The 20,872-nt window shown below is 49.8% G+C and overlaps 1 protein-coding gene across 1 annotated transcript in view; it reads right to left on the bottom strand.

The window, feature by feature from the left end:
• Positions 1–9,584: 9,584 nt before the first annotated feature.
• Positions 9,585–20,872, bottom strand: part of LOC127587385 (mucin-5AC-like) — a 279,133-nt gene continuing 267,845 nt past the window's right edge. The window contains exons 51-57 of the mRNA XM_052045684.1: positions 19,701–19,796; positions 17,622–17,717; positions 14,995–15,090; positions 14,234–14,329; positions 12,582–12,677; positions 11,725–11,840; positions 9,585–10,107 (exon numbers count right to left, since the gene is read on the bottom strand). Of these exons, the coding sequence (XP_051901644.1) occupies positions 10,018–10,107; positions 11,725–11,840; positions 12,582–12,677; positions 14,234–14,329; positions 14,995–15,090; positions 17,622–17,717; positions 19,701–19,796 (686 nt within the window). The 3' untranslated portion in view covers positions 9,585–10,017. The remainder of the gene's footprint in view (positions 10,108–11,724; positions 11,841–12,581; positions 12,678–14,233; positions 14,330–14,994; positions 15,091–17,621; positions 17,718–19,700; positions 19,797–20,872) is intronic.

Here is a 20,872-nt window from a genome sequence, read left to right as displayed (position 1 = left end):
CCCCTGTGGGGAAGTGTGAGACTCGCCATATCACTTCATCAGTGCACGGATCCGCTGTAAACACTGATAACATCGACACAGTACAGGAACCCCTGTGGGGAAGTGTGAGGCTCACCATATCACTTCATCAGTGCACGGATCCGCTGTAAACACTGACAACACCGACATTCCTCACGACAGATCCTTCGGGGAAGTGTAGACTCTCGCGTGCTAGTAGAATGGGATAATAAGGTGATGCTGGGCTTTGCTGAATCAACTTATCAGTGAAGATTTGTTTTTGCCTTCTTTGAGAGCTGAAATTATGTGTGACAGAATTTATTGCTTTTTGATAAAATGCTCAAGTATATCCTCGCCTCGAGGAAGGACGTATCCTGAGCTCCAGACGAAACCAGGAAGTCTCCGTGATTGACTGGGTCGAGTTAGTGTCACATCCTCCGCCTCTGGCAGAACTGAGGTGTTGAGAAGTGGCGATCGGACGGGATTGTTGGGTTGGGAGGTGACATCATGGACAGAAGTAAGGAGGCAGGAGTTAGTGGCCAGGACAGGGTTCTTCAACTTAGGCAGAATCTCAGGATCGAGTACCGGTGGGTGAGGTGGGTGAGGTAGGTGTGGCGGGGAGGAGTCGATTGGATGGTTGGGAGACGTACGAACTCTCCATCCAATAACAAAATACTTACCTACACCCACTCATACACGCGCCTTCCATCTTTTGAACACTATAAATTGTGCACGCACACTCCGTACCTCTGTGTCACCTAGTTACACCCTTTCTCTTACACATATCCACTCTCAAATACCTTCTAATTTTTTCGCAGACACGCATATTCTCCATATTACATTGTGCGTTTCTCCCTCTCTCTCACACACACGCCCAAGCACACACACAAGCACGCGCGCACGCGCACGCGCACGCGCACACGCACACACACACACACACACACACACACACATACACACACACAAGGCAAACACTCCATCAGTCTCTTCTATTACATAGGACATAGAACATACAAAAACTACAGCATAATTCAGGTCCTTCGGCCCACAAAGCTGTGCCGAACATGTTCCTACTCTAGAATTACTAGGCTTACCCACAGCCCTCTATTTTACTCGGCTCCATGTACCTATCTAACAGTCTCTTGAAAGACCCTATCATATCCGCCTCCACCACCGTTGCCGGCAGCCCATTCCACGCACTCACCACTCTCTGAGTAAAAAACGTACCCCTGACATCTCCTCTATATCGACTCCCCAGCACTTTAAACCTATGTCCTCTTGTGGCCTCCAATTCAGCCCTGGGGAAAAGCCTCCGACTATCTACCTGATCAATACCTTTCATCATCTTATACACCTCTATCAGCACCCCCCCTCCCCTCCTCCGTCTCTCCAAGCAGAAAAGGCCGGGTTCCATCAACCTGCTTTCATAAAGCATGCTCCGCATTCCAGGCAGCATCCTTGTAAATCTCCTCTGCACCCTCTCTATGGCTTCCACATCTTTCCTGTAGATAGGCGACCAGAACTGAGCACAATACTCCAAATGGGGTCTGACCAGGGTCCTATATAGCTGCAGCATTACCTCTCGGCTCCTAAATTCAATTCCCCGATTGACGAAGGACAATGCACCATATGCCTTCTTAACCACAGAGTCAACCTGCGCAGCCGCTTTGAGCGTCCTATGGACTCGGACCCCAAGATCCCTCTGATCCTCCACACTCCACATCTCTCAAGCGCGCACAAATAGTAACCAAATAGAGTCGCAATCTGACCACACAGAAACACATATTCACCCACAGACACACTGCGCACATGCAGATTAACTGTACATAGAAACGCGGCACGGTAGCGTAGCGGTTAGCGCGACGCTATTACAGCGCCAGCGATCGCAGTTCGATTCCCGACGCTGTCTGTAAGGAGTTTGTACGTTCTCTCGTGTCTGCGTGGGTTTTCGCCGGGTGCTCCGGTTTCCTCCCACATGCTAAACACATACGGGTAGGTTAATTTGGGGGTTTAAAATGGGCCACGCGGACTGGTTGGGCCGGAAGGGCCTGTTACCACGCTGTAAATAAATTTTTTTAAAAAAAGCTCACATTCGCGCACAAACACTTTGATACAGCAGCAGCGTATTCTGACAACACACTGGTGGGTGGGTGGGTGCGCACACATGCACACGCACACACACCAATGCAAAAACACTAATCCCCCCACAGACTGTCCGTCACTTATCCCCCTTCTTCCCTCAGTTTCACAGCACCCCCATCACTCCTCTCCTGTCACTCACCACCCCCCCCTCCACGGTATTCCTGACCCTCTCCAACCGCCCGCTCTCCCTCTGCCCCGTATTCTCACGTACCCATTCTCCCGCTCTCCCACTACCCCTTACTCCCTATTTCCCGATCGCTCCCTCCCCACTACACTCCACTGTCGACAACCCTACACCTCGTCCCGTCATTGTCCCTTCTCGCCCATTATCACCACTCGCCTTATCTCGCCCTTTTGTCCTTACTTCGTTCCCCAGCGCCCCCCCCCCCTCCGCCCCACAATCACTCCCACCACAGCAGTCCCACTAAACCAGCATTAGAAACCACAGTTCATTACTGGGGCAGACAAGCGAAAGGTGTTGACGTCTTGGCCCACGTCAGTCAGGGGATAGTTGCAAAACTGGGCTCAGTGCTGCAGCGAAACATTTGAAGTTGGACCGTGAACGGACGGCGATTAGGCTGCGCAGCTTCCGTCGATAGACACGGCGACGGGGAGTCTGGAATAAAGTGGCAGGCGGTAGCAGAGGGTCAGTCTGCAAGGGTTTCAAAGGCCAGTATACTGAACAGAGCTCGGGATTCCTTTGAGTTCTTGAATATTATTTGATTTATAAAGCTGATATTCTGAACTGATATTGCATGATGCGTGTGCTCAATGAATCTGCAACTGCTTCACCGCAATATTTAGAGAGATCTGATCTTTTTTTTAGATATCCGGTAATGCAATTGATGCAGAAAAGAGTTGATAAAGTTTGGCACGGGGAATGGTTTGGGGTGGACGGGCAAAACCGAGACAGGAGGTCGTCATATGAAGGAAAATGAGTAACTGGACAGATCATTCAGATTCTTTGGACTGACAACTGGCTGTGGGCGGCCGGGTGCTGGGGGCAGTCCCACACGGACAAGGGAACATTGATCTGTAAGTAAATCCTGACATGGGGTGATGAGTCAAATGTGGTAGTGGAGGCAAATACGACAGTGGCATTTAAGAGGCTCCTTGGCAGGCACATGAATATGCAGAGAGTGGAGGGATATGGATATTGCCTGAAGACCACCTGAGACGAGTTGGTGGGAGGAGAGAACCGTTCAGGATTTTCGTGGGTCCCCGGCGAATCGCGAGGCCAGGCGGTGTCAGCATGTGCAAAGTTCCTCCACTGTTGGTCTGCATTGAAACAATTAACACTTTAGAACAACCCACCCTTTCAACAGTATGGTTTTAAATTCGAGCGGAGTTAAAATCTAAATTCTCGATCTGCGAGGTTTGGACTCCGATCGGCTGATCAGTTGTCTGGGATCCGCATAATAATAAAGCGCGGTTTTCTCGGGTCTGAATCCAACACTTCTTGCGCATTCCTAATTGAACCACTGCGGTCGTTCTGGTGAAGGTATACCCACTGTGATACTGGGGAGGTGTAGGGTTTGGATGTGGTGATGACGCAAACCGACGTTATATTTCCAGACAGAATGGTGGTGGTGTTCCCGTACGCCCACTGTCTTCGTCTTATCTGGCGTTAGAGACCGCGGGTTTGGAGGGAGACCGGGTGAATTAGCGCAGGGCATTTTGCAGTTGGTTCGCACTGTATCCACTGTGTGGCGGTGGCGAGGCGAGGGGAGTAAATGTTTCGGGAGGTGGATGGGACTGTTTGACATTGCTGAGCTTCCAGAGAGCCATTAGTTCTGAAATATTCGGGCAGCTGGAGAATATTCAGGGTTGTATTCCCAGGATTACTACCCGTGCTACGTGCAAGTGAGTCAAGAATTAGGAAGATAGCGCAGGTCAAGACGTGGCCAAGGAGCTTGTGCAGGAGGGAGGGCTTCCGATTTATGGGTCATTGGGCTTTCTCCCAGGAGAGATGGGACCTGCACAAGAGGGAGGGATTGTACCGAAACTGCAGGGGAAATTATAGCCTGCAGGATGGTTCGCTAGTACGTCGCGGGAGGATTTAAACGAGAGTGGCAGCGGATGGGAACCTGAACAACAAGGCAGCAAGTAGAGAGGTTGGGGAGTAGTAGATGTTATGACAAGTACGTCTGAAAGGAAGGACAGACAGCGACGGGTCAATGAACACAGTGGGACGGATGGGATGACCTGTGTTTATTTCATTACAGGGAGGATTATGGATACGGCATAAAGTTACAGCCCGAATCGGTACATGGAACTATGATGTCGTGGCCATAAGAGAGACTTGGTTTAGAGAGGGACAGGACTGGCAGCTGAACATTCTCCGTTTCCATATTTTAGTCATGATAGAGAGGGAGGTAAACAGGTGAAGGAGTTGCAGGGAGAATGTCACAGCTGCATTCGGAGAGGACATACCGGAGGGTTCATCCACTGAGGCAATGTGGGTAGAGCTAAATTTAAGGAAGGTGCAATCACTCTGACGGGATTATGGTAATAGGCCTCCCAACAACCACCGGGAGATAGAGGAGCAGATATGCTGACAATTTATGGAAAGATGTAAAAGTAACTGAAGGGTTGTTGTAGTTGGGAACTTTAACTTCCCCAATATTGATCGGGACTTCCTTCGTGCTAGATGGGTAGAATGTACTGGGTGCATCCAAGAGGGTTTCTTGAAACATGACATGGATAACCCAACTGGAGGAGGGACCATACTGGACCTTGCTTTGGGAACGAGCCTGGCCAGGTTACTGGCCATTCAGTGGGAGAGCATTCAGTGTCACAGAGTACTGCAGCACAGAAACAGGCTCATCGGCCCATCTAGTCCATGCCTACCTGATCCAAACCTCTCTTAAATGTTACAATTGAACCCGCATGGCAGCTCATTCCACACTCATACTGCCCTCTGAGTGAAGAAGTTCCCCCTCAGATTCCCCTTAAATATTTCACCCCAAACCTATGACGTCTAGTTCTAGTCTCACTCAACCTGAGGGGAAAAAGCTGGCATGCATTCACCCTATCTACACCCCTCATAATTTTATATCCCTCTATAAGATCTCCCCTCATTCTCCTGTGCTCCAGTGAATAAAGTCCTAACCTATTGAACCTTTCTCTATGACATGAAGTCCTGGCAACATATTTATAAATTGTCCCTGCATTCTTTGAAGCTTATTCATTTCTTTCCTCTAGGTAAGAGATCAGAACTGCACACAACACTCGAAATTCTGCCTCAAAAACGTCTTCTACAACTTCAATATAACATCCCAACTCCTGTACTCAATGCCCTGATTTATGTAGGCCAACATGCCAAAAGCTCTCTTTACGACCCGATCCACCTGTGATGTCATTTCCAAGGAATTATGGATATGTATTCCCAGGTCCCTTTGTTTGACGCACACCTCAGAGCCCTGCCATTCACTGCGTACAGTTTACCGCATTATCATCTAAATCATTACTACAGATAATAAACAACGGACCCAGCGCCAATCTCTGCAGCACACAACTAGTCAACAGGCATCCCGTCAAAGAGACAACCATCTACTAGGAATAGAATGAGGTGGAGGTTAAATGCGTGGCTGAGGGATTGGAGTAAGGGGCAGGGATTCAGATTTCGGGATCATTGGGCCTCTTTTGGCGCAGGTATGACCCATACAAAGAGGAAGGTTTGCACTTGAATCCCAGGGGGACCAATATCCTGGCGGGGAGGTTTGCTAAGGCTACTGGGGGGAGTTTAAACTAGAATTGTTGGGGCGTGGGATACGAACTCTAGAGTCTGGGGAAGAGGTGTTTGGCTCTCAAATAGAGAAAGCTAGTAGTAGGTACCAGAGGGAGGATAGGCAGCTGATAGAGAAGGGACGTGCTCAAACCGGTTTGAGATGTGCCTATTTTAATGCAAGGAGTATGGGGAACAATGTGGATGAGCTTATAGCTTGGATAAATACTTGGAGCTACGATGTGGTGGCAATTACAGAGACTTGGATGGCTCAGGGACTGGAATGGTTACTTCAAGTGCGGGGTTTTAGTTGTTTCAGAAAGGACAGGGAGGGAGGAAAAAGAGGCGGGGGAGTGGTACTGTTGATCAGAGATAGTGTCAGGGCTGCAGAAAAGGTGGACGTCGTGGAGGGACCGTCTACGGCGTCTCTGTGGGTGGAGGTAACGAACAGGAAGGGGTCAATAAATTTACTGGATGTTGTTTTTTATAGGCCACCCAATAGTAACAGGGATATCGAGGAACATATAGGAAAGCAGATCCTAGAAAGGTGTGAAAATAAGAGTTGCTGTGATGGGAGATTTTAATTTCCCAAACATCGATTGGCATCTCCATACAGTGAGGGGTTTAGATGGGGTGGAGTTTGTTAGGTGTGTTCAAGAAGGATTCGTGACACAATATGAAGATAAGCCTACAAGAGGAGAGACTGTGCTTGATTTGGTATTGGGAAATGAACCTGGTCAGGTGTCAGATCTCTCGGTGGAAGAACATTTTAGAGATAGTGATCATAATTCTATCTCCTTTACAATAGAATTGGAGAGGGATAGGAACAGACAGACTAGAAAGGCGTTTACTTGGAGTAAAGGGAATTATGAGGCTCTCAGGCAGGAAATTGGAAGATTAAATTGGGAACAGATGTTCTCAGGGAAAAGTACGGAAGAAATGTGGCAAATATTCAGGGGATATTTGTGTGGAGTTCTGCATAGGCATGTTCCAATGAGACAGGAGTCACGATAGGATACAGGAACAGTGGCATACAAAGGCTATAATACATCTAGTCAAATTGAAAAGAAAAGTTTACGAAAGATACAGATAGTTCGGTAATGTTAGAGATCTGGAAGAGTATAAGGCTAATAGGAAGGAGCTTCAGAAGGAAATTAGGAGAGCCAGAAGGGGACATGAGAAGGCCTTGGCGGGCAGGATTAAGGAAACCCCCAAGGCATTCTACAGGTATTTGAAGAGCAAGAGGATAAAATGCGAAAGAATAGGGCCTATCAAGTGCAGCAGTGGGAAGTGTGTATGGATCCGGAAGAAATAGTGCAGGTACTTAATAAATACTTTACATCAGTATTCACTATGGATAAAGATCTGGGGGGATTGTAGTGGGGACTTGCAGTGGGCTGAAAAGCTTGAGCATGTAGATATTAAGAAAGAGGAAGTGCTGAAACTTTTGGAAAGCATCAAGTTGGATAAGTCACCGGGACCGGATGAGATGTATCCCAGGCTGCTCTGGAAGGTGAGGGAGGAGAATGCGGAGCATCTGACGATGATCTTTGCATCATCAATGGAGATGCGTGAGGTTCCGGAAGATTGGTGGGTTGCAGGTGTTGTTCCCTTATTCAAGAAGTGGAGTAAGGGTAGCCCAGGGAATTATAGACCAGTGAGTCTTACCTCAGTGGTTGGTAAGCTGATGGAGAAGATCCTGAGAGGCAGGATTTATGAACATTTGGAGAGGTATAATATGATTAGGAATAGTCAGCATGGCTTTGTCAAGGGCAGGTCCTACCTTACGAACTGATTGAATTTTTTGAGGATGTGACTAAACACATCGGTGAAGGGAGAGTAGTAGATGTAGTGTATATGGATTTCAGCAAGGCATTTGATAAGGTACCCCATTAAGGCTTATTGAGAAAGTAAGGAGGCACAGGATCCAAGGGGACATTGCAGTGTGGATCCAGAACTGGCTGGTCCACAGAAGGCAAAGAGTGGTTGCTGACGGGTCATATTTTGCATGGAGGTTGGTGACCAGTGGTGTACCACAGGGATCTGTTCTGGGACCCTCTTATATGATTTTTATAAACGGCCTGGATGAGGAAGTGAAGGGGTGGGTTAGTAAGTTTGCAGATGACACAAAGGTTGGAGGTGTTGTGGATAGTATGGAGGGCTGTCAGAGGGACATAGATAGGATGCAAAGTTGGGCTGAGAAGTGGCAGATGCAGATCAACCCAGATAAGTGCGAAGTGGTTCATTTTGGTAGGTCAAATATGATTGCAGAATATAGTATTAATGGTAGGCCTCTTGGCAGTGTGAGGATCAGAGGGATCTTGGGGTTTGTGTCCATAGGATGCTCAAAGCAGCTGCACAGGTTGACTCTGTAGTTAAGAATGCACATGGTGTATTGTCCTTCATCAATCGTGGAATTGAATTTAGGAGCCAAGAGGTAATGTTGCAGCTATATTGGACCCTGGTCAGACCCCACGTGGAGTACTGTGGTCAATTCTGGTCACCTCACTACAGGAAGCCATAGAAAGGATGCAGAGGAGATTTACAAGGTTGCTGCCTGGAATACGGATCATACCTTATGAAAGCAGGTTGAGGGAACTCGGCCTTTTCTCCTTGGAGGGACAGAGGATGAGGGGGAACCTGATAGAGGTATATAAGATGATGAAAGGTATTGATCGGGTAGATAGTCAGAGGCTGTTCCTCAGGGCTGAAATTGTGGCCACAAGAGCACATAGGTTTATGGTGCTGGGGAGTAGGTACAGAGGAGATGTCAGGGGTAAGGTTTTTACTCAGAGTGGTGAGTGCATGGAATGGGCTGCCGGTAACGGCAGTGGAGGGGGATATGATAGGGTCTTTTAAGAGACTTTTGGATAGGTACATGGAGCTGAGAAAAATTGAGGGATAGGGGGAAGCCTAGTAATTTCCAAGGTAGGGACATGTTCGGCACGGCTTTTTGGGCCAAAGGGCCTGAACTGTGCTGTAGGTTTTCTATGTTTCTACTGTCACTCTTTGTCTTCTCCTACTGTCAATGTTGAATCCAATTAACTACTTCATCCTGGACCAGCTTCCATTTAGGCAACAGTGACCACAACTCCTTCAGTTTTAAGCTAGTTATGAAGAAGAATAGGTCTGGACCTTGGGGAATGTGCTGAATTTTGGGAGGGTAAATTATGACACTTTTAGACAGGAGTCAGTGGGAGTTAATTGGGAGCAGCTCTTTGTGGGCAAATCCACATCTGATATATTGGCGTTAAGACCAACTGATCAGGCTGACTTGTTCCAGTGGAGGAAGTCTGATGGAATATGAGGACAGGAGAGGAGCAAAAGTTGTTTTCAGCTTCAAATGATCCCTGAAGTGTTGCCGCTGTTAAAAGAAGATTCTCTCCAGCTGTTCCTCATGAAGCAGTGTAATTGACCGTGTGGGTTAAAGAAAAAAACTCACAGCCACAGACACAAAACTTGTACACCAGGATCCCTGTGTTCGGCAATACTCACCAGGGCCCTACTATTGATTGCACGTGCCCTACCTTTATTCCCAAAGGCCATCAGGTCACACTCGTTAGAATTAAATTCCAACCATTTCTCTGCCCATTTTCCGAAGTAATCAATATCATTCTGTAACCTTAGACTACCCTCAGTCTCAGTGCCACTACTAATTTTTGTGTCATCTGTAATCGCTTAGATTGATCTCCTTTATCGGCAAGTTATTTGAAATATGTGGATTTATTTTGTGTTTTTATTGCATTACTTCTAATGAAATAGATAAATGAGCATAACATCACAGCTGAAGTCAAACAGAAATACCTCCTCCATCAACACTACTGTGTACTATCAGATGTATCAGAAACACAGAAAATCAGAGGCACATTGCAAGAACACGAATGTGTCTTTCATTACTTTGATTAAATCATTACCCACAATCATTGAGAAATAATCAAAGTTGTAACCGACAGACTGAAAAGGTAACCTGTTTTGCAATAAAATGTAGAAAATACAGAATGATGAGATGGATGATTACACAGTTTTAGCCTGGTTTCCCCACCACCATCACACACTCCCCACACAACACCCCACTGCCACCACACCCTCACCCCCCTCCCAGTCCATCATCCTATGATACGTTGAATGATCACAATCCAGGATCTTCCGTATCAGTTCCTTTTCCTCTTCTTGCGTTTTCTCTTCTGTTGACCGTTGGCCTTGGACAGGACATACTTGCAGGGGGACTGCTCCATCAGCACCTGTGGACCAGGGGAGTTGTTGATGAGCGACAGGTGTAGTGGTGAATGAACGCGGTTAGACTACACTGTGTGGGGATCATGGCCCAGAGCAGGACAGCAGAGAACCCCTCCTCTGATCACCCACAGAATCCATCACTTCGCACCAGGGGATTCCCTCCCATTAACACCAAGAACCACATCCCCTAAACCCCGGGAGAATTCCATTCCTTCCAAATTAGAGGATTCACATTCATCACAAATCGCCATCCACCCTACTCCCAACCCATGGGAATCCCCTCCCTCTGCTCCAGTGGAAACCCCTTCCTCACAACTCATGCAGATCTCCTTGTCTGCACACCAGGGGAATCACCCCCCTCCCCCCCAACTTGAGTGGAATCACCTCCTCTCCCACATCAGGGGAATCATCGCCGGCTCCCACCACAGTGGGGGAATCACCTCCCCCTACCACACATACACCAGTGAAGACCCACACCCTGCACTCCACACATCCAGGGGAATCCCCTTCCATCAAATCAAGAGTGTCCTCCCTCAACCAGAGATAACCCCTTCCTCCAAAATGTTCCACGTTCCTCTGACTGTAGAAAGAAAATCCCCACCACAAAGCAGGTAATTCTCCCAACAACCAGGGGATTTCCCCCTTCACCACGCCCCAAAGCGGGGGACGTCCCCTCACCCCTGCCCCACAGCATGGGATTCCCTCTACCTCCCTCAATCCAGGAGATTCCCCTCACCCCTCAAACCAGCTAAATTCCTTTCCCTACAACCCACCTTCATACAGATCAGTGGAACCAACCCCCCATCTCCATGCCGTTTCCCCCCCTTTCCCAGCTAGTTCTGACAAAGGGTCTCTGAGCTGAAACATTAACTCTGTTTCTCCTTCCACAATGCCGACTGACTGCTGGCAGCTTGCAGCATCTATTTTGTGTGTGTTCTTCACCCTTCCTGCCATATGGTTGGAAACCCAAACCCCAAACTTGTGGAATCTCATTGCCCATAACTGTAAATTCAGTTTCTCAAAACAAGCGGAACTCCCTGCTCCTGTCCACGGACTGGGAGATAACCTTCCCTGCAAAACTGAGGGGAAACCTTTCACTTAACACCAGTGGAAAACCTCTCCCCCAACAAACCAGTGGAACCTTTTCTGCACAAACTGATGGGAATCTGCTCAAAGTGACCTTCATCCCCAAACTGTGGTAACTGGTGCTGAGCGAAGATGGTCAATCAATGGTAAATGTGGTGGGAAACTCAATGATATCTGGGAATGAAGAGGCAAGGCTGACTGGGAAAAGGCAAAGTCGATGGTTCATTGGCGGGGAGGGTAGGGTAGGGTGGAGAGCCAGCAGAGGCGGAGGGCCAGTGGGGGCAGAGGGCCGAGTATTTACGGTGACTCAGACGTTGAAGTGATACTGACTGTGGAGGAAAACAACATCAAGTCAATTGGGAGCAGCAGCGGCTCCTCGCTGAGCAGGGACAGTCACCATTCACTGAGGGAGTGTGGGGTTTGCCGGTCACTGGTTTGGGAGGGGGAACTCACCACTCATGGGTGGGGCGGTACAATCACTGCCACATTAAGCAGAATTTCCACATTTTGGAACAAATGTTGGATAAATCCTTCACCTTACGTAGATGCTTCTTCATCTCCTCGGAGTTTCCCGGGTTGTTCTGCCCAATGTACAACACCTGGGCCTCGCGGATCATCTTCTCACATTCCTCCACTGTCGGGAGACCCTGGACTGGAAGATGGAGAGAAGTCTTCAGTCACACCTCCGCCTGAGCAGAGCCGGAGGCAGCAACACCCACAGTGTGATGGACGGAGATGAGAGTGTTGGTGGGAGGATACAACACACCACGAGCTCAACTCAAACGGGGCTGGTGCGAGGGCAGGAGATGAGGTGGACAGGGCTGGAGGGACCAAGGGGACCGCGCGCAGAGGAAAGGGTGCACAGAGGGACAGGGGTCGCGCAGAGGGACGGGGGCGTGTGGAGGGACGGGGGCACGTGGAGGGACTGGGGGCGCAAGGATGGACTGGGGGCACACGGAGGGACAGGGCGAAAGGAGGGACTGGGGGCGCATGGAGCGACGGGGGCGCACGGAGGGACGGGGGCATGTAGAGGGAGGTGTAATTCTGAACATCATTGGACGGGAATCACTGACTTCCACAGATGAGATGGACGAACGGTCAGAGAAAGGCCATGGGGTGCAGTGAGAGGCATGTGGAGCGAGGGAGGCGTGGGGTGAGGAGACGTACAGACCATCAGAGGCGAGGGTGGAGTGTGAAATGTGTGGACTGAGGGGACGTACAGACTGTCAGGAAAGGAGACTCGGCTGTGATAGTTACACGAGGAATACAAGGTGTTCAGGAGCGTTTCTCCAACACTAACCATATTTACTCCAGTACTGCAGCTGGACGACACAGCTTTGCCCAGAAGACCACCCCCCCCGCCCCCCACACACACACACACACAAATGGATACCTGAGCATGTCTCTACTTCTGGGGCAGAGGACGTTTGCTGAGTCGTCTCTCTGGTTGATGACTCTCTGTAAACTTCACCTTTGGTAGTCTGTGGATCTGAAACAAATGAAGGAACACAAGGGATTAGAAGAGGGCAATCACCAAAACCTGTCGGCAGGCTGGGACAGGAGGTGGGGGAATGGAGCATTTCTGACTGGAAAGAAAACTTTTTGACTCCATGAATCTAAGATACTTAGTCTCACACCAAGAACTCACCCTCCTAAACAGCTACCATAGCCCCACTGCAACAGAAGATCTGTAACAGCAGTGAGGTAGATGGAAAAACGGGAAGTCACTGGAGAGATGGGGGGTAACATCATGATAAACCAGTGTCAAAAAGGTCGCATCTCCAACCCCAAACACACAATCCTCCAATGCCATTCACACCTCCCTCTTCAGTCAACCCTCCTCTCTCACCTCAGCTCCCAGCCCTCGCTCCTTACCATCCATCCCTCCTTCCTGGGGCACTGAAATCTCCCTCCTCAATTCTCCTCTTTCCACAATCACTTCCAACTCTCTGCATTCACTCCATCTTTCTCTGGTTAGTCACTCCATCCATCTCCCCTCACTCGCTGCCACACTTTCTCCTCAGACATTTGCTGCTCACTCAGTACATCAGACTTGCTTCAGCTGGGTCACACCATCCCTCCATCTTTCCTCTCCATTCACTTCATTCTTTCCTGAAACCTCTCCCCTCCATCCCATCAGGGTCCCCATCTCTCCTTCCTCATTCCTCCACTCTGGAGTTAGCAGTTCTTCTTTCCTGTGACCCCCGTCAGTCCATCCCTCTCCTGGATACCCAGCCTCCTCTCTCCAACACTCACAGAGCCTCAATCGTCACAAGTCACCAATGCAACCCCAATTCCTGACCCTCTTCATCATTCCACGACAACACTGCTTCAAACCTCCACCATTCTCCACTGCCCAAGTCCTACAATGCCCTCTAATGCCCCAACACTTCAAACTCTGCCCATCACAACACTCTGTGCCCCTCATGTCACGAACCTCCAACTACCCTCCAATATTCCCACTGTCCAAGTGCCCAACATGTACCCATCTCTCCAACTGGGCCTGAGCCCTCCAGTCTTCCCCCTGTATGATGACCAGCCGCCCATCACATCGCCCCTCATTTGATCAGCCCAAACTCATCCAGTGATCCCCTGAAGCCCACATTTATTGATCTCCATGTTACTGACCACATTGGCATTCAGAACCCTGCTGCTGGTTGCCAACCCCGGCCGTCATCCTCAGTGAAGACTCCCAGCCACTCCCTCACCCAGATCCTGAGAGTTCCTGAAGGCAACTGAAACGTTTCCAGGGACTACTTAAATTCCGTCAACCACCAAACCTCGGGTCTCACTCTTCATATTCTGGCCACCAACCTATCTCCCCGGCCCCATGAACCAGCCTCACACCAAGGTGCTAATTGTCCAGCATGGAAATGGACACCAAACTCTCAAAATATCTCAGATGGTGCTGAAGTTTGGAACTGAGCTGAGAGAGAAACAACTGACACCGTCATTCACCCCCCTGCTGCACTGCATGTCCAGCAGGCAATCGGTCCACGAGAGTGAGAGAGATGAAATAAACCTCACAGACACAAGACTTGGTACCTGAGGACGTCTCCCTCACTGGGACAGAGGACGGTTCCTGGGTGGGCTCTCCAGTTGGTGATCCACTCTGCTGTTCCCTTCCGGAAGTCTTCAGCTCTGGAATAAAGGAACAGAGGCATGCGAGTGCATCCAACCCAACTTGCACTGCGATATCAGTGGGATATCCAAGGGCCATCTGATGCCCAGATCCTCCGTGTACTCCCGTTCTTCCCAACCTCCAGTGTACTCCAAGGCCCTGACACTCCAACATGCTCCCTGATATGTTGACCCTCGAACTGTCCTCTGGTCTGTAGTCATCTTGCTGAAATCCCTTCTAAATATCTTAACCCTTACTCTGAGTTGACGTCCTCTAGCTTTATTCACTTCTGATAACAGGACATATTTCCTGCAGTCAGCCCAATCAGTACCCCTCATAAATTCATACTGCAGTCTTGTATATCCTGCCTGAAGGTCACTCCAAACCCACCCACCGGCAACTTTCCTTTTCTCGACCACCAAACCCAAGATCTCAGTCCTTCTGCTCTGTCCACTGACCCACGTCCACATCATGAACTATAGCAGCCTGCATCCAAGGCTGACCATTCCAGGAAAGTGGACCCACCTTTCCAGAGGTCTCAGGCACTTCTGAAATTGGCAGCGAGTGGTAGAACTGACCCCATATATCACGTCTTGCTGAAATGCACCTCTATAATTGAATCAGCTCACAGGAGCTTCGGGGCCACAGCCTTGTTGAATGACCCCATTAACATAAGCCTTGATACCTGAAGACATGACTCCTGCTGCAACAGAATACAGCTCCTGTGTGGATATTCCACTGGATGATTCTCTGGATGGTTCCCTTGTGGAAGTCTTTGGGCCTGGAATAAACGAACAGACACATGGGAGATTGGAAGCAGCAAAGCAGGTCATCAGGCTGGGACAGGACTTTGGGGAAGAGAGCCTTGGTGTGGGGAGAAACCAACATCATGCGACTCCCTTGTATAACTCTCCCTTCCGAAGCTCTGTCCCTCCAGATCACTCCCCTCATTCACAGCCAGGTTCAGCTTCAATGGCAGAACATGGGGATCTATGTCACCTTCAGGGATCCATACTACTGATACCGGAGCTTGCAGACACTGGTGGGTTTGTGGTCCACTGGGGACTGTGTCTGTCCTTTTGCTCCAGCAACCTCTCCCCTCCATCCTGTCACAGTTCCCATCTTTCCTTCCTCATTCATTCCCTGAGTCATTCTTCCCTCTGATCTCCATCCGTCCTCCTCTCTGACCTCAGTCAGTCCATCACTCTCCCAGTTACACCCTCTCCCTCCACTCATCATTCTCCCTCACCCTCTCCAACACCCACAGTGCCCCCACCCTCACAGCCCACCAAAGCCAACCTTAATTACTGACCCCAGTCATCGATCCACGATACAAGCTTTCCACAAACACCCAACATTGCTACATACCTTCACCATTCTCTGATGCCCAAATCCTACAACATCTTCTCATACCCCAACACCTCATCCGCTCCCTGATACAACGCACCTCCCGATGTCAATAACCTCCATGTACCCTCCAATATCCCCACAGTCCAAGTGTCCAGTGTGTCCCCACCCATCCCTCTGTGCATCAACCCACCAGGCATCCCAGGCCCGCCACACACGATGACCACTCTTCTATCCCCCACCACCCCATCCCAACTCCTCCCATTCGATCAGCCCAGGCTCGGCCAGTGATCCCTTGAAGCCCACATTTCCTGATCTCCATGCCAGTGAACAAATTGATAGTCACAACCTTGCAGCTTGTTGTCAGCCCTGGCTGTCAGCATAAGTGAAGACTCCTGACCACTTCCAGACCCAGATTCCATTTATTCCCGAAGGTGACTCAAAATCCCCCGTGACCACTCAAATTCCCTCAGTTACCAAACCCCAGGCCTCAGTTCTCCTGCTCTGGCTGCGAACCAATCTCATCCAGTCCCAAGAATGAGCCTCAGACCAAGGTGCTGATTGTCCACAGTCGAGACTGGCACCGCCCCATCAAGGGATCTCAGACGCTGCTGAAGTTCGGCACAGAGGGGAGAGATGAACAACTAACACCATCATTCACCTCCCTGCTGCATTGCACGCCCAGCAGGTGAAGCAGTCTGCGAGAAGTTCTATATCACAGCATGAGAGATATTGATTGAAACATCACACACTCAAGACTTTGTGCGTGAGGATGAGTCTCCCACTGGGACAGAGGACGGTTCCAGAGTGAGCTCTCCAGTTTATGATGCTTTGGGCTGTTGCCTTCGGAGTGTGGCTGGGACTGGAATGGAGATGTGTGTGTGTGGGGGTGGGACCCTCCTTCTCACTGCAATCCCATACATGAGCCTGTGTGCACTCAGATGTCACTAACACCCAGTGTTTTCCAAGGCCCTGATCCTTCAACATTCTGTCCAATATCAAGACCCTCCAAGTGATCTCTGGTGCCCAGGTTTCTTACAGCTCCACACTCCACCAGTGCCTTGTCCCACAGACAAGCCTCTTCGTGCAACATGCAGAGCCTTCCTAACTCTCCTGTGCACTGGGGCCGCAATCACCATCCCCCAGTGGGTCGGGAAAATTGATCGGCTGAAGCCCATGTTTTCTGATCACAGGACGGTTTACTGATCAGCGCTCATGTCCTGCTGCAGTTCCAGCTGTGGTTCTGGTCTCCACCCTGTTACCTGCCCCAATCCTTAGTCACAGAGTCATCCTGCATGGACAGGTTACTTGGACCAGGATGTCCATGCCGAGCAGCGGGAACCAGTGTTAATCCCCTCTCCCAGCACAGCCCAGATCTTCTATCCTCAGGCCTTTCAACTGCTCGTCTGGACACCTAAAAATGCTGTCAGTGACTCTGCTTCCACCACTTTCACCGACAGTGTATGCCCGGTAGTCACCACTCACTGGCTGCAAAAGGTGCCCACACCCTCAGATCCCCACTAAATCTCTTACCCCAGAGCCCAAATCTACCTCCTCTGGTTTCATTCACTTCTGTTAAGTTGAGATGTTTCCTACAGATTACCCGATCCGTACCCCATATAATTTCACTTACATTTTATATATCCTGCCTGAAGGTCACTCCAAACCCACAAACCGGCCTCTTTCATTTCCTCAACCACCCAGCACCAGGTCCCAGTCCTCCTGCACTATCACTGACCCATCTCCGCACAATATCCTGGAGCATCCTCCCACCAAGACAGGTGATTCCAGAAAAGTTCACCACCCTTTCCAGAGGCCTCGGATATTTCTGACTTTGGCAGTGGGGGTAGAACCATTTCCAACATTCACATCCCGCTGAAACACACATCGAACAAGTGAATCTGTTCATCACACCTTCTGGCCCACAAACTTGTTAACTAACCCCACTGACACAAGACTTGGTACCTGAGGATGTCTCCCCTGCTGGGACAGAGGACAGTTCCTGGGTTGGCTCTCCAGTGGATGATCCTTTGGTTTGTTCCCTTGTGGATGTCTGGGGGTCTGGAATAAGGAACAGAGACAGGGTCGAATTGAGACACTGAAACAAGACACCAGGCTGGGACAGGAATTTGATGGATAGAGGACTGGGTGAGTGGAGAAACCAGAATCATTCAGTGCCTCTCCATAGACTTCCATTGCTCCTCCACAGACATCCATTAGTCCACGTCACTGCCCTCAGTCGGGTTTGGGGTGAATTTCAGGGACAATGTGGGGAGCAAGGTTCCCTTCAGTAATCTCCACCGCTCCCACTTGAGCTTGCAGACCCTGCTGGGGTGGTGGTGAAACCCAAACCAGCTTCTCCAGACATTGCTCCCTTGGGTAGTTGAGTTGTGTCCGACTGTTGATGTGCATCAAGAGAATGGCAGTCGATTGGAAAGGCAAAACAAATAAGTGTTCCAATGGCTGGCCAGGGTAGAACTAAACATGAGAGAATGGTCCAAGAAAGCGCCACTTCCTGCGGATCTGGGTGGGAGGCGAACAGGGGGAAATACAAACTTATGCACAGCTGCTTGGGATGGAGGGAACGGGTGGGATCATTACTGCCATCAGTGATGTACCAGTGTTGAGCATCACAAACCTCCAACCACATGCACAACACACTTCTCCCAGGTAATCCACACCTCCTCCCTCACTCGATCCTTCCCACTCACCTGTGACCAACCCTCTTTCCTTATTGTCCATCCTTCCCTCCTCAGTCACTCAATCTCCTGTCCATAATTCTCCCTCTCTCCTTGGTCATGCCAGCTGATATATTCTGTCCATCCCTCCCATCAGTCACTCCATCCCTCTCCTTTCATTTACCACAATCACTCCTCAGTAGCTCTATTTCTGTCCCCTCACCCAGGACGTGCCTTTCCTCAGTTCCACCCTCTCTACAATCGTTCTGTCCCCCTCTTCCCTGCCAACCCATTCCACTCAGTCAACCCACACCCTTCCCATCCCTGCACCACCCTCCTCTTCAATTAACCCCCTTCATTAGTTCACATCACTTCATCCTCTTTCCAATTCCCTCCATCCCACACTCACATCCAAACTCCCCTCTTTCTCCCCCTCCCTCTCCGCTATCACCCTTCGCCTCCCGAGTTCACCAGTTCTCCCCGCTGCAATCCATCCCTTTCTCTGCTGTCATTTTCCCATCTCCAGTCAATCCTCCTCTTCAATCCGTGAGCCCATCCCTCTGTTACTCCAGCCCCTCTGCTCAGTCACTCCACCCACTCCCTCCAACACCCACAGTACAACCCACACAGCCCACCAATACCAACCCCATTCCCTGACTCTATTTATCACTCCACAACACAAACTTTCCACAGAAACCCAACATTGCTTCAAATATCTAACATCCTCTGATGCACAAATCCTACAATGTCCTCGAATGCCCCAACCTCTCAAACACTGACTGCTGCCCTGACATTGTGCCCTACAACATCACAAACCCTCAAGTGCCCAACATTCACCCACCTCTCTAGTTGTGCCTGGACACTCTAGTCCTCCGAAACCTTGACCATCCAGGTCCAACTTAGCAAATTTATTGAGCCCACAATCTTCCATCCATCTCCAAAAGCCCAGGTTTATTGATCTTTGCACCATTTTCCCAATTATCGTTCATAACCCTGGTTCCGTTGGTCAAGCCCGGCTGCTATACTTCGTGAAGAACCCATCATGTTCCCTCTGCTCGACTGTGAACTTTACTGAAGCTGATTCAAACATCCCCAGTGACCACTCAAATCTCTTTGCTAGCAAACATCAGGTGTAGCCTCCACCCCCATGAAGCAACCTCAGAGCATGTCACATTGTCCATCGTGGGTATGTGCACAATCCTCTGAGTGCTCTCTGTCACTGCTGAAGTTGATCTTGGGGGGATGGAGGGAACAACTGTCTCTGTCACTCACGCCCCAGTGCACTGCACATCCAGCAGGTGAAGCAGTGTTTGACAGCTGCTTGCCACAAAGGGAGAAATGGACCCTCAAACACACGGCTTGGTACCTGAGGATGTATCTCCCGCTGGGACTGAAGATGGTTCCTGGGTGGGCTCTCTGGTTGATGATCCTTTGGGATGCTCCATGGTGGAAGTCTTTGTGTCTGGAATACAGGAACAGAGACACAGGAGGGTGGAACAATTAGGCTGGGGCAGGAGTTCTGATAAAAGATGTTAGGGTCGATGGCAGAAAATTATTCAAGCTCCCTTCACCAGCTCTCCTTCCCAACCCTCTGTCATTCCATTATATGCCCCTCAGTCTTGGCCCAGATGAATTTCAGGCACTAAACGTGAAGAGCAGTGTTCCCTTCAATGAACCCCTCCACTGACACCTGAGCTTTCAGACTCTGCAGGGGTGGTGGTCAAACCCAGACCAGGTTCACCAATTGTTGCTCCCCGGAGTTCCCGCGTTGTGTCCGAGTGTAGATCTGTTACAGCAGTGAAGTAGAAGGAAAAGAGGGAAGACACTGGAGAGATGGGGGGTAACGTCATGATAAACCAGTTTCAAAAAGGTAGCACCTTTAACCCCAAACACACAATCCTCCAATGCCATTCACACCTCTCTCTTCAGTCAACCCTCCTCTCTCACCTCAGCTCCCAGCCCTCGCTCCTGACCATCCATCCCTCCTTCCTGGGGCATTGAAATCTCCCTCCTCAATTCTCCTCTTTCCACAATCACTTCCAACTCTCTGCATTCACTCCATCTTTCTCTGGTTAGTCACTCCATCCATCTCCCCTCACTCGCTGCCACACTTTCTCCTCAGACACATTGCTCCTCAGTACATCAATCTTGCTTCACCTGGGTCACATTCACCATTCACTTCATTCTTTCCTGAAACCTCTCCCTTCCATCGCATCAGGGTTCCCATCTCTCCTTGCTCATTGCTCCACTCTTCAGTTACCAGTTCTTCTTCCCTGTGACCCCGTCAGTCGATCCCTCTCCTGGATCCCTCTCTCCAACACTCACAGAGCCTCAACTGTCACAAGTCACCAGTGCAACCCCAATTCCTGACCCTGTTCATCATTCCACGACAACACTGCTGACGACAACATAAGACAACTGAAACATTTCCAGGGACTACTTAAATTCCCTCAACTACCAAACCTCTTGTCTCACTCTTCATATTCTGGCCACCAACCTATCTCACCCGGCCCCATGAACCAGCCTCAGACCAAGGTG

This window comes from Pristis pectinata, chromosome 40 (genome assembly GCF_009764475.1).
Source record: "Pristis pectinata isolate sPriPec2 chromosome 40, sPriPec2.1.pri, whole genome shotgun sequence".
NCBI classification, from domain to species: Eukaryota; Metazoa; Chordata; class Chondrichthyes; order Rhinopristiformes; family Pristidae; genus Pristis; species Pristis pectinata.
Note: the sequence above shows the minus strand (reverse complement) of the source record. Positions and strands in the feature narration are given on the sequence as shown.